This window comes from Sorghum bicolor, chromosome 2, assembly GCF_000003195.3.
Source record: "Sorghum bicolor cultivar BTx623 chromosome 2, Sorghum_bicolor_NCBIv3, whole genome shotgun sequence".
NCBI classification, from domain to species: domain Eukaryota; kingdom Viridiplantae; phylum Streptophyta; class Magnoliopsida; order Poales; family Poaceae; genus Sorghum; species Sorghum bicolor.
This window is the reverse complement of record NC_012871.2, coordinates 75,738,616-75,752,429: the sequence shown is the minus strand read 5'-3', so window position 1 is coordinate 75,752,429 and position 13,814 is coordinate 75,738,616. Positions and strand designations below refer to the sequence as shown.

Here is a 13,814-nt window from a genome sequence, read left to right as displayed (position 1 = left end):
ATGTTACGAGCATATTATTGAAGATTTTATTTCAAAGAACACTAAGCAAATGATGTTATTTAAGTAGAGATTATTCAAACCAAGAGTTCAAAAGGCACTATTCTTGATATATTGCATTTGTTCTACAATATATACATTGTTTTTGGTAAATTTGGTACTTTGATTCAGGCCTCACTTAGAGCATCGTACTGGGCCTATAGATCTGACGGCACGGCCCTGCCTTTGTCGCATACTCTGTTAAAGGGCCGGCCATAAGTAGGAATTGAGCTGCAATGGGCCCCACACATTCCGTGATGTCATACATGGAACCTTGCGTGACTCATGGGATATGAAACAGCTGGCATCAATATAGAAATAATTAACTTCTAGTGAGCACCCTTCTCCTCACTAATGCTATATATTGGACTCTAGGTCCCTTTCCCCATCTCATTCTCAGATTCGTATACCTCAATTCTGACACGAGCTCATCCGAATCCTATAGATCTCTCCAAGCTCCATTTTTGTTGCCGCTTTAGGGACGGGTTGCAACGTTGCCATCTAGAAGGAAGGAGGTAAGTAAATCTCAAGTTTTAATTGATCTATTCTGCACAAGGGGTTGCATCGTCAAATCGAGTATTCCTACATCCTACGACACACAAATTTCTTTGTCCTCCCTATTCTCTCACGATTTGGGCTAGGGTTAGGGATTTGGGCTTGTGGTTTGGGGGCTTGGAATTAGTATCAAAGGTCAACTTATGCCAAGGTCATGGTGGGGGCATCAATCCAAGAGGGATTTATCATGGTGACGAGGGTGAAGTCATGGATTTGGTGATGGGAGCTATCGAAGATGAAAGGGGGTGGAGATGCAGTGGTAAAGGCTGTAGGAGGGTGAGCCGGCGCCACTAGCTAGAGTAGCAAAGGACAACTAGTAGCAAAATGATCAGGGTGGGAGCATCAAAACCAAGCTAAGAGGGGTTAGCTTGGCAGCTAGATGATGTTATGGATCTGGTGACCAGAGGTGTTAGGGATGAAAGGGGGAGGGCGATGCCGTGATGGAGGCTGTTGACCGGTGGGACGACTTCGCTGAATAGAGTAGGAAAGCATGACTAGTGGTAAGATCAGGCAGGGGCATCAATCTAAGAGAAACTAGCGCGGTGGCAAGGTGATGACATAGATCTAGTGATAGAAGCCACCGTAGATTAGAGAAGAAGGGTGGTGTGGAGTGTCAAACTGTGGTTGAGCACTTTGATAAGCAAATAAGAAAGAGGAAATTCCATGTGAGACAGAAACACGAGGATAAAATAGGAATTTAGAAGTTTATTTAGAAATTTAAGAATTAGTAGTAGTTTTGGAATTTTTGTAGACCTTGAATTCTTTGTCGGCTCTTTTTGAGTGGTAAACTCTGTAGAGTTTGAGACAATTGTCGCTTGGAACTTTTACAGGCTGAGATACTTGCCAAGAAGGAAGGAGGGAGAAGAATATGGAAGGTGGGTGAACGGGAGGCATTTTCCATAGCTTGTTTCCAAGGCCGAACAGGGATCTGAACCAGGATCGGCGAGCTGGGAAAACAAACAGAGACGGGAATGGAAGCGACGTCCATCAGTCACCTTTCCAGCGACACCATAACCGACATCCTCCTCCGCTTGCCGGCCAAATCCATCCTCTGCGCCGGCGCCGTCTGCACGGCGTGGCGCCGCATCACCACCAACACCAGCTTTCGCGCCGAGCACGCGCGCCTCCAGCCTGCCAACGTTGTCCTCTACACATATCAGTTCTCGCCGCGGTGCATAGACCGCCGGCCAGGGTACTACGAGGATGAGCTCGCGTTGGACCTGCTCCCTATCTCCTCCGACTCCGACGAGGCGGCCCGACGGCGCCTCATCCGCTACCCCATGGAGACCTTCCTCCTGCTTGCCTCGTGCAACGGCGTGCTGCTGTTCCAGTTCCAGAAGTCCTGGGGCAACTTCCTCCTCTGCAACCCCGCCATGGGTCAGTGGGCCGAGCTCTCGCCACTTCCTCCGATTCGTCCTGAGCCCGCCAAAGTTATGATTGACGAGTACGCCTTCTACTACCACGAGCCATCCGGCGAGTACCGGCTCCTGTTGCGCCGTCTTCGCGGACGATCGTGGTTCATCCTCTCCACTGGCACCACCGAGCCTCGGGAGGTGAACCTGTGCGCTTGGCTTCCTGAGACGATGGGGATAACCACCTTGCTGAGGACGACGCCCGTGGCTCTCCAAGGCCGGCTGCACTGGCCGCCACGCCAGGCGGCCGGCGCACCCGTCGTTGCCGCCGCAGGAGAGAGTGAGACGGCAACGACAATGGTGGTGTTCGACACGTTGTCGGAGACGTTCCATCTGATGGCGGGGCCGCCGACAGCCACTGCCTACCAGACGAAGGTGTTCGACCTGGCGGGGCAGCTCGTCGCGGCCGACTTCGGGGGCGAGGAGCACGTCGACCTCTGGTTCCTCGAGGATTACAATGCTGGCAAGTGGGAGCGCCGGCACCGGGCTCCCACGCCGTGGCACACCGGTACCTTGGGAGTCCCAGAGCCGGAGTGGCGCGGCCCCAACTCCGTGGCGGCGGCGGGTGACGACAGGGAAGGCATCGTCATGCTGGGCAACCACCTGGGGTTGCTGGTGTACAACTTGAGGACGAGGACGGCGAGGGCGGTCGACTCCGTGGCGGCGTCGGAGCACAACATCGTCGTGTCGCGGCATGTGTTCAGGGAGAACCTGAAGCAGCACCCGAGCTTCGCCGCGCGGTCCGCTGCTGAGCTGGGGGTGAACATCTTCTGGTATTGATCTGTTGTCCTTCAAAATTCGTCACTGTGCTCTCGGACTCGGGATGATCTGATGATATCTGCCCATCTGATCAATGTTTCTGTTCGGTCTGCTGCTCTGTAAGAACCTATATTTCGATGGGTATTTCGTAGGGTTCATTTTCTTTGATTTTCCAGAGATATATGTAGCTGGTAACATGTCACAGCTCGGATCGTTTTTGTCGTATTTCATGCAGAAATATGATGAACATTTGTATTATTTTCAGTCTTGTGTGTATGCTTGTACCTTCTACTTATTGGTTGTGGAATTTATTTCGGACAAGCTTTCTTTCTCTTTGATTGAGGTTGAAGTGAACAGGCACGGAAATATTTCATGTCCATATCAGATCAGACTGCCCTTCAGAGACATCAGACTACTGCCTGTTCACTACTGCCCTTCGGATGGAGTATGCTGAAATAGTGAATGTTGTTTTGCTCAAGTCTGGATAGCACTGCACAGTTTCAGGGAGCCGGCATTGCCATATAGCCTTACAGCTCTTGATATGCAACTGATCTTCAGTGACTCATTCTTGAGTTTGCCTGCTAATAACTTCAAAATATTTTATTTGGATACAAGAAAATCAAATAATAGGTAGGTTAGCTTTTAAAAATATTTTCAAAATAACGAGCCATCAACAAACACTTTCGTCATATAAGACTTCAAAGGCCGTGAAGCCATTTACCAATGGTAACAAGATTAGTATACAACTAAAAGAACATCGTCATATAAGTTTTTGGTTTGGAGTTGTGACCTCAGAACATGGAATGCGGATTTGCGGTCTAATAGATTTTGCAATTTTTAACCCTGATGAATGAGATCGATTTTTTATCGTTCACGGTATCTTATACTTTACCCTCTCTACTCCTTCTGTTTCAAAATAATCCTTCATCTTGTATTTCAATGAGTCAACCAAATTCTCAACCTTAACTAAGAATTGTTTTAATATTTCTATCTCGAATTAGGTTTACTATAAGAATATACTACATGATTAATATAAATGATGTTTATCTGGTATCATAAGTATTAGGAGTTGTTTGGATTCTTTTATTCAGAGGAATTAAAATCTACTTAATAAATTAGGCTATTTGACTTAAAATTTGATATTCCATCACTTTCTAAAGTTCACATACAAGCCTATCTCAAACTCATAAAGTGTGAGATGGAAATTGGTTCTATAGATTATCTATGTTTCTACTTTGCAACTTATGACATGCTCTTTAACTCACTCTTCTATGGTAGAAATGCACCGCATAAGTATTTATCTTATATATCCAACAATAATATAGAAATAGAACCCTTTACAACCATATTAGATTAGTTAATATATGTCTAAATATGATTATTAAAATGAGTTCAATTCCGAGAATTCAAACGGTGCCTTGGTGTTTTTATATATTTTGTCAAAGTTAAAATTTTCGAGATGTAGGATGCAGGCTTTCTATTTTAGGACGCTATATATTTTATTTTATTTTATTTTAATAAACAGTAATTACAATGTAACCCCTGAACTGGACTGATTATTGATCACGCTCTAAAAATTTTCAAATAAGCCCCTCGTTCTCGGTCGGGGGACGGTGGTCGGTGGGCAACTGCGGTGGAACCAGACCAGGTCACAAGACGAGATCCCAATCTTGCGATCCACTCTGAGTCGCCCCCTCTCCCCTTCCGCCGCCGATGGCGCTGCCGTCGAGCGCCTCCTCGTCGGCGCGGCTGCGGCTTCTCACCGTGCCGGCGCTGCTGCTGCTGCTCTCCTCCGCCGCGCTGCTCGTCTTCCTCGTCCTCCCCTCGCTCTCCCCATCCTCGGCCTCTTCCTCCGCCGTCTCCTCGCACCTCTGCGCCTGCTCGCCCCCCGCCACCCACACCACCACCACCGTCACCACCACCACCGTCACCGCCTCCCCCGCGCCCGTCACCACCTCCCCCACGGACGTCGCCTGGCTCAAGGCCCAGCTCGCGTCCAACTCCCTCCTCCTCCCCGCCGGCGGCGCCGCCCACGATGCCTGGCACCGCCTACGCAAGGGCATCAACCCCCGCACCCGCGAGCAGCAGCTCTTCGACATCAACAGGTATGCCTGCGCCTGCACCTGCACTTCGTAGTCCTGAATCGCCGCTTTTGGATCACCCCAATGGCCAAGGCACGTTTATTTTGCCACTCGTGTGTCTGTGGAGTTGACATTCTTAGTGTTGCAATTTCCCATTGTGTAGGCACCATGGGATCTCCCACTATCCGGAAGAAGAGACAACCAACCACACTGCGCTGCCGTGCCCCGGCGAGCTCCTTGTGGAAGAGCACCACAGCAACTACGGCGAGCCCTGGGCCGGTGGCCGTGACGTCTTCGAGTTCCTTGCTAACGCCTCTGCGCTGACGCCCACGGAGCAGGTTCTTGAAATCGGATGCGGTACGCTTCGTGTCGGTCTGCACTTCATCCGGTATCTTGAGTCTGGGAGGTTCCACTGCCTGGAGCGGGACGAGCTGTCCCTCATGGCTGCTCTCCGGTATGAACTGCCGGCGCAGGGGCTGCTGTACAAGCGGCCGATGATTGTGAGAGGGGAGGATATGGATTTCAGCAAGTTTGGGGACACGGTCATGTATGATCTCATTTATGCGAGCGCTGTGTTCCTCCATATTCCAGATAAGCTTGTTTGGACTGGGCTTGAGAGGCTTGCGGGGAAGCTGAGGCCACAGAGAGGCCGGATTTTCGTGTCGCATAACATTAAGTTCTGCTCAAGGCTGGGAGGCGACGAGTGCACACGGCGGCTTGCGAAATTGGGCCTTGAATATGTGGGGAAGCACACTCATGATAGTTTGTTGTTTAACCACTACGAGATATGGTTTGAATTCCGCAGGCCAAAAGTTTAGATCGTGATGGTATAGAAAGAGAGTGGTTTGGCTTCTGTGGTGCAGTTTTGGTGGTTTCAAGCACAGATTAAGCCATGCCTTGTACTGTTTGTACACTACTGGTACTGGGACTTGACTTCAGATTGAGAATTGAGATTGATGTTCTCTCAGTGCCTAATTCAAGAATATGCGCCAAGAGTCATGATTGAGCAATGCTGTGGTGCTTCAGTGAGTCTTCCCAGTTTCATTCGGTGAGTGGTGGATGAAGGCTTTAGTATTTATTAGCACCAATTATTGGATGTTCTGTAACTTCAGTAATGTTTCTGGTAGAAACTATAGCTGATGTCAAAGTAGTGTGATACATGCCTCTATTTCGAAAGCTACCTCTATGGCCAAAAATAGAATTTTATGAGCACCCAGGGTTTTGTAAGCTGTGACAAGGATAACTCTGGTTATCTTGTTTTTGCATTTCATAGAACATACACATTTCTATGCTGCTGTATCCTGGTGAATAGTTGCAGCCATATGATTTTGTCAACCTAAAGTTACAGTATATCCCTGTTCATTATATAACTAGTGTTTTCATCAAATTGTTTCTATTGGTGTGGCAACTAAAAGTACATACGTTTTGAAATATGGTTGTTTTCATCTTAAAATTAGGAAAGTTTCAGTTATGTGTCAGTCGTCATATTTTTCCTGGTGCCATAGGATTTTCATATGCATGTTACCAATATATTTCAGTAGAATCATTTGTGTTTGGACAACGGATATATGTTTACCTTACTTATATTGGTACAAAAGATTAATGGGAATTATTTCTAGGTTGGACCACTAGTGTCTTATCATTTCATTAGGTTTGGGATGGTGTTCATCTAATATTCAATTATCATTAGCGTTTAAAGCTAAGTTTTGTATACATCATGCTCTTATTTAGATACTCCATATGCTCAGCTTAGCATACCATTTTTTTCCCCTCATGTAGAAATTCCTTAGGATTTTGAGACATGTCCTGTCAGCCTTTTATGATGACGTATCATATACCCATATATGGAATAAAGCTTCTAATGACTTGTGCATCACAGGATTCAGGACTCTGTTTATCTTTCCTTTGACAAATACTGTGGTGACTAAAGTGCAAAGTTGCTTACATGAGGTCAAAATTTGCTTCCTCTCTCGAATTCATGCCCCCCCCCCCCTAACCCCAAAGATAGATGAAGCAGGTGTTAATTGAATGCTTCAGCTTTGATTGGACCAATTATTGGATGTTATATGCTGCAGCTTTAATTGGGTCAATTATCGGATGTACTATTGCTTTTTTGCCAGATTTCGTTTCTTGTAACATGTCACTCAAATACGTATTCTATGTCAGTCTGAAAGTGCTCCTTACATGGTCAAACTAGAATTGTATTGCCAGGTGTAGGGCTTAATGGTTTTACAAGGATAACACCAGTAATCATATTTTTGCATTTTATTGAAGTCCCTACTGACAGGAAGGTAGTTTGTTATGCTAGTGTTATGGTGAGCAGATGTGGGCATATGATTAACTTAAATTGTAACTCTAGTCATCGTATAATTAATGTTTTATCAAGTTGTTTCTCCTGGGGTTTTGACTTAAAAATTAGAATAGAGAATAGCCGTGCTCCATTTCAATTTACCTATGCTTTCATGCTGATCATTTGGATATGCAAATGTGTGTTAGCAGTATATTTCATCACAACCATTTGTCTCGTCTTTGCAAAGCAACTACCTGTTCAACTATTTTGCTGGTGGCAGAGATAAATGTGAAATAGTCAATTAATTCAATGACGAGCATCTGGTTCTCTTACTATATCATTATAACTGGGGGTGATGTTCAGTTATTACTCAATTCTCATTAGCATTTTCAGTGAAGTTTTTTTTTTGTTAATCAGCATGCTTTTGTTTTGGACTGTCCGCATGCTGAGCTTTGCATACTGCAGATTTATCATTTTGGCATTCCATGTGATTTGAGACATGTCCTATCAGCCTATGATGATTATGCATAGGTATCCATGCATGGCACTATGCCTCAGATGACTTGGTATTTTCGTCATAGGTTTCATGACTCTTTTACCTGTTATAACAATACCTACCCTTGCAAGACTTCAAAGTTGCCAACACGAATGCTAAGGCCTTGTTTAGATCCAAAATTTTTTGCAAAATAAACACTGTAGCATTTTCGTTTGTATTTGACAAATATTGTCCAATTATAGACTAACTAGACTCAAAAGATTCGTCTCACAAATTACAGTTAAATTGTGCAATTAGTTTTTTTTTATCTATATATATTGTTTCATTTATGTTGGCATAAGATTGATAGGAAATCTTGGACATTTTGTAAAATTTTTTAGGAAGTAAACAAGGCCTAAATTGTCTTGTTTCTTTGTCCAGAAACCAGAATCGATTTACATGTGTGTGATATATAGAAGTTCAACTCCCCCATTCATGAGATGGACGGGAGGGACCTGTCCTTCCTTGGTCTGGGTAGCTGCCTGCCTGGCTGGGCATAAATTTCGGCGGCAGATGTGTCTCCACTCTGGAGCGTTGCATATGCCTTCTCCTTTGTGACTGGTGACCTCACTACCCTATTGGTTCCCTTGGTTTCTGTTGCAATTTATGAGGATTTTGGTAGGTGCACAGTGCACTGTTTGCAGAGCCGACGGAGTATTCCGTGTAGAAAAGAATGCAATTTTAGAAAAGCACTACATTCCAAAACTTTTGGCTGTAAACTTTACATTCAAATAGGTGTTTAGATGCTTCCTAAATTTTTTGGTCAACAAGACACATGACACGGGCCCCTAAGCAAGTTTACACAGTTTTGGGGCTCCAAGGTTCCAAATTCCAAATCTTTACAGCCAATTTTTACAAGCCCCTGTTTAGACCCATTCTTTCAAAAAGTGCTCATTTCTCCAAAAGTTTTGGCTGTTTGGCTGCATCTAAACATGCCCTGAAATTATTTATGATATTATCAAGATTTTTCATCACATCAAATCTTACTGACACATGCATAGAACATTAAATGTAGATAAAAAACTAATTACATAGTTTATCTGTAATTTGTAAGACGAATTTTTTAAGCCTAGTTAGTCTATGATTGGACAATAATTATCAAAGTACAAAAATCCAGAAACTTAAGAATGTATGTACTCTCTCTGTCCACGAAAGAATCAATTTCTAGAGTTGTTTTATGTTAAAATTTTTAAACTTTGATCAAATTTCTAAAAAGAAACTAAGATTTATGGTATCAAATTAGTATTAGATTCATCATAGAATATATTTTCAAATGATGTGTATTTTATGTCATAGATATTGTTATTTTTTTTCTATAAAATTAGTCAAACTTAAAAAAATTTTAACTGACACATATTCTAGGAAAGGAATTGACTCTTTTACGGACTGAGGGAGTAGAATTTTACGGGGGGCGGAGGTTTGTCGTGAGTATTGTTTTTTGAACAGAGGTAGTATCAATTTATGATACTGAGGACTGGTCAGTGGTGCTGTATTGTGCCCTGCCACTGCCGCTCTGGGCCCATCTTCTGTCCAAGGTTTGCATATGCTTGCCGCCCATCCGTCCGCCTGCCGAAGTGGCAATCCATTCACTCACATGGCAGGAGCCGAGAGCGGAGCCATGTGTTTGGTTTGGGCATCTCTCTATTCTCTGGTGCTCTCAAACCTGAAGGGGTGCAGTCACTGTTACCATGAATGATCCAAGGACCAAGGGCCAGGGCTTGTCGTCGCGGATTCGGAACGACGACACCTCGTGCCACCTTTGGAGTCGATTCTCGAACCTTCCTAGAACACAATTTGTTGTTATGTGAGAAAAACAATGTTTTTTCGCTCAAAAGTAGTGCTGAAGAATAGGGCAACACAAACCTTTTCAAAACAGAGTGAAGAACCTCCGTCAAGAACTGTTACTAATGAGCTAATAACGAGTCAAAGGTTTAGGTAATTTTGGGGTTTTGGCCAAAGTCTGGTGACAGCACTGGTCCGCAATGCAGTGCTCGCGTCTAGTGTTGGAGTTAGCATGAGTCAAGAAATTGATCTTTGATGTTCTATTTATGAGGGTTTTGTTATCCTCTCATCTTTCCTCTATGCTTGGTACACATGTGCTGTTTGGTGACGTGCACCGTAACACAAATGTAATCAAAATTAGTTCATTTGTACCTGCGGCCGGTAACGTTCCCAGGCCGGTAATCAAAATTAGTTCATTTCGAACCAAACAGCCTCTAGTGTCTTGGCATTCTCTGTTACCCACTTGCCTGCAACAACGGTAAAAAACTTTTTTTTCAAGTGCAACGGTAAAATTCTCGTGGAACACTCATCCTCCATCGATTTTATTTTTTTAAAATAACCCAATTGTAAGATTACGTAGGACTAATTTTTAGCAGCTAAGGGAATGCATCTTAGGCAAGTTCAACTAAATTATTACTCCCTCTGTCTTCAAATAAAGTGCATTGTGATTTCTAAAATTTATGTTGAAATACAATGTGTTTTATTAATGACTATTTTTCGATTTGGCAAGGTTTATTAAAAAGGAAGCCATGATTCGAGGAGAAATTTTATAATTAGAATAATATATGGATATATATGTCATTTGAGTATTCTTTGTCTTAAAATTTTTAGAACGCATTGTGTTACATGACAGAGGGAGTAAGTGTTCGGTTGACAACTAAATTTAGAAGGAAAAAAAAAGGTAAACTTCACGTGTTATACAGTAAGAAAACGTAGCAAGACTTTTTTTTAGATACGATAAAATGTAGCTTTAAATTTTCAAGGCACACTTTGTAAATTTAGTTGTGACGAATTATGGCCTGGAAGTGGTAACCAAACAATCCTAGCACGTTGCCGTTGGTATCAAACGGCCCTGGTAGGTTGCATTGGAGTATTATTATTCGCTCTTCTGCCCCGCGGCGCCTATTAATTGTTTGTAGTTTTGCTACACATGGATCCTCCAATCATAGAGCCCGCCCGGCCTTGCACTCGCACCGTCGTCGGAGACTACAGTCTACAAGAGTCATGTGAAGAGACACTAGCGACGAGTGAGGCGGTGTGAGGGTGATCGATCGTGCGAGCTGTAACGTCTCGATCGTCATCTCTCCCTTTCGCGCCATCAATCTTTTGCCTCCTCACTGCAAATCGGGCTCGCATTCCTCTTCCTCCTCTCAACCAGATTCAGATATTCGCCCGGGGTCACTCTTGTCGCAAGTGGAAGGAAAGCCATGTCGTCCGCCGCCGCGGACGCAGCCAGCGGCAAGGAGGCACCGGCGTGCGAATCCTGCACAAGCCTGCCGGCGGTGGTTTACTGCCGGGCCGACTCCGCGAGGCTGTGCCTGCCGTGCGACCGCCACGTGCACGGCGCCAACGCCGTGTCCACCCGCCACGTCCGGGCGCCGCTCTGCTCCGGCTGCCGCGCCACCGCCACCGTCACCGCAGGCGGCGGCACCTTCCTCTGCGCCAACTGCCACTTTGGGTCGGAGGAGGAGGAGGGGCGACACCGGGACGGCGACGATCCGCAGCCTCTCCACCATGACCGTGCAGCCGTGGAAGGGTACGTCGGGTGCCCATCGATCGCCGAGCTCGCGGCCATCCTCGGCGTCGCCGGGTACGACGAGAAGGCGGCGGCGGCCGGGAACGGAGGGTGGTGGCCTGCCTCCGCCTGGGAGGATCCCCAGGTGCTCCGCTTGGAGGACGTGATCGTTCCCACCACCTCTTGCCATGGCCTCCAGCCGCTCCTCACGCCGCCGTCCCCAGAGGTACGGTGCTGCTGCTGACCTGCTAGAACAGCCACTGCTCACTGCCCGACAAAAGGAAACAAAACAAAAAAAGAACTCTTTTTCCTCTTCTCTAATGGTTGTCTTGCTTGGTGACTGGTGAGCTAGAACCGGAGCTCCGGCGGTGAGATGGCCGACGAGGTTGTCCGGCAGCTGGGGGAGCTCGCCAAGTTGGAGGCGACTGTGGCGGCGGCTTACGCGGAGATGGAGCCGGCTGACGGCGAGCAGCTGCCTCCGTGGGCGTCGCCGGAGCTTGCCATTGGACACGCCGACTTCGGGGCTCTCGACGCTGGCGCCGCCTGGCATGATGCAGCAACCATCGCAGCAGTGCCTTCCACTGAGGTTCGGTCCAGTGTCCGGTCACTTCTCTACGAATCTCTCTACTGGTCTGCTTGATTACACTGCGAACTCTGATTTAACCCAAACTAGGCCAAATGGATCCCATCAACATTGCAATTTTGTCGATGTTGTTTGGGTATATGGTAGAAAAAAAAATGTGAATTGCCTCTTGAGTTGTCCTTTTGACCGTGTAAAATTTTCTAAAAATTGGAACACCTGAAACCATTTTTAAATAAAACCACCATGAAAGTTGCCGATAGGTGACAGTGTGAGCTGTGAAACTACACTATAAAGCCAACATATGATACAGTGACCATTCTGGGACATACTGTGTCGGTGTGCCCCGTTGCCATCAACTTAACTGCGTCCAACAAACAATTGTACGGTGAATCAGCTCTCGTTTTAAATGTGAGTTGCCAACGCAACCAACCCGTTCAGTACAGCGTTGCATTGCAAAGGCAAGATATTACAGGTTTTCAGTAGATGTAGTAGGGCCTTGTTTAGATACACCCAAAAACCCAAAACTTTATAAGATTCCCCATCACATCGAATCTTGCGGCGCATTTATGGAACATTAAATATAGATAAAAATATAACTAATTGTACAGTTTACCTGTAAATCACGAGACGAATCTTTTAAGCCTAGTTGCTCCATGATTGGATAATGTTTGTCAAATAAAAACGAAAGTGCTACAGTATCAAAATCTAAAAAAATTTTGGATCTAAACAAGGCCTAGGTAGTAGCGGTGCTAAAACGGAAAGAAGCATGAGCTTCTTGATGAGCCGTCTCCTCAGTTGCAATAGTTTCGTTTGGTCACAGGAGCAGGAAGCGTGGATCGCGGCCGGCTGCGACGTCGACGCGGCGGGCCGGACGGACGAGGAGGCGCGCGAGCACGCTGCTCTGGCTCCGGCGCCGGCCGAGCCGTGCCTGTCCTCGTTCGTGGAGATGTCAGAGATCTGCCCCGGCAGCGTCGTCACCCTCAGCCACGGCGGGGTTGGTGGCGGCGGCACCGCCGACGTCGACAACAGCGGGAAGACAGACGCGGAGACAGCCCCGCGGCCGCAGCTGGCGCCGACGGCGCCGGTGCTGGTGGCGGTGCCAGTGCCGGTGACGGAGAAGATGGGCGGGTACGACGTGGCGTACCCCGACCGCGGCACGGTGATCTCGCGCTACAAGGAGAAGCGGAAGAACAGGAGGTGAGCCATCGATGGAGCCGTCGTCGTCGCCACGCGTGTCGGCACCTTTCTCATGCGTGTCGCTCGCTGCTCTCGCACGTTTTGCAGGTTCGACAAGCAGATCCGGTACGAGTCGCGCAAGGCGCGCGCCGACGGCCGAATGCGGATCAAGGGGAGGTTCGCCAAGTCCGGCGGCGAGGTCTGAGACGCGCGCACGCATGCGGCGCTCACTCTCGATCGGTCGTACGTCGTCGACGGCAACAACGAACGCCTAGTGACCGGCCGGAGCAGGGGACCGCGACACAGCGCGGCATGTGTTTCTCGTTGGTTGTTTGGTTGGTGTCGCCGGTCACGAGCACGCACTGTGCTTCCGTGCAGCTGAAATAAATAAATAAATAAATAATAAATCAACTACTCGTGCTGCACTACTGTACTGTACTGTACGTTGAATAGAGGACTTGTTTAGTTCACTCTGAAAACCAAAAAGTTTTCAAGATTCTCCGTCACATTGAATCTTAAGTCACATACATGAAACATTAAATATAGACAAAAACAAAAACTAATTACACAGTTTAGCTGTAAATCACGAGACGAATCTTTTAATCCTAGTTAGTCAATGATTGAATAATATTTGTCACAAACAAACGAAATTGCTACAGTATCGAAAACTTTTTACTTTTCGGAACTAAACAAGGCCAGCGCCGATCTGTGCTTCCTCGTGCAGGTACTGTCGCCTACTTTTGCACACTCCTTTAATTCAATCCAACACGTCTCCACCACCAAAATTTCAAGTCCAAAATACATGGCCGAAGATATTATTTACTGATTTATTGTTAAAGAAAAATATTGTTAAATAATTAATAGATTCAG

The 13,814-nt window shown here is 46.3% G+C and overlaps 3 protein-coding genes across 4 annotated transcripts; all 3 read left to right on the top strand.

Moving 5' to 3' along the window:
• LOC8074411 lies at window positions 453–3,027 on the top strand. The gene is made up of 2 exons (XM_021454906.1): window positions 453–551; window positions 1,422–3,027. The coding sequence occupies exon 2, from the start codon at window positions 1,563–1,565 to the stop codon at window positions 2,781–2,783; it is 1,221 nt and encodes a 406-aa protein (XP_021310581.1). The 5' UTR covers window positions 453–551; window positions 1,422–1,562; the 3' UTR covers window positions 2,784–3,027.
• On the top strand, window positions 4,386–7,294 carry LOC110432183. 2 transcript variants are annotated; one of them, XR_002449596.1, is made up of 3 exons: window positions 4,386–4,867; window positions 5,007–5,891; window positions 6,723–7,294. XR_002449596.1 is itself a non-coding variant. In XM_021452143.1 (2 exons), exons 1-2 carry the CDS (start codon window positions 4,476–4,478, stop codon window positions 5,659–5,661), a joined length of 1,047 nt encoding a protein of 348 aa, XP_021307818.1. In that variant the 5' UTR covers window positions 4,386–4,475; the 3' UTR covers window positions 5,662–6,193. The 2 variants fall into 2 exon arrangements, 1 of the variants encoding a protein (XP_021307818.1); XM_021452143.1 differs by lacking the exon at window positions 6,723–7,294 and having other exon boundaries at window positions 5,007–6,193.
• Window positions 10,441–13,369, top strand: LOC8074410 (zinc finger protein CONSTANS-LIKE 13). Its single transcript, XM_002463307.2, has 4 exons — window positions 10,441–11,411; window positions 11,538–11,771; window positions 12,589–12,965; window positions 13,053–13,369. The coding sequence occupies exons 1-4, from the start codon at window positions 10,878–10,880 to the stop codon at window positions 13,147–13,149; spliced, it is 1,242 nt and encodes a 413-aa protein (XP_002463352.1). The 5' UTR covers window positions 10,441–10,877; the 3' UTR covers window positions 13,150–13,369.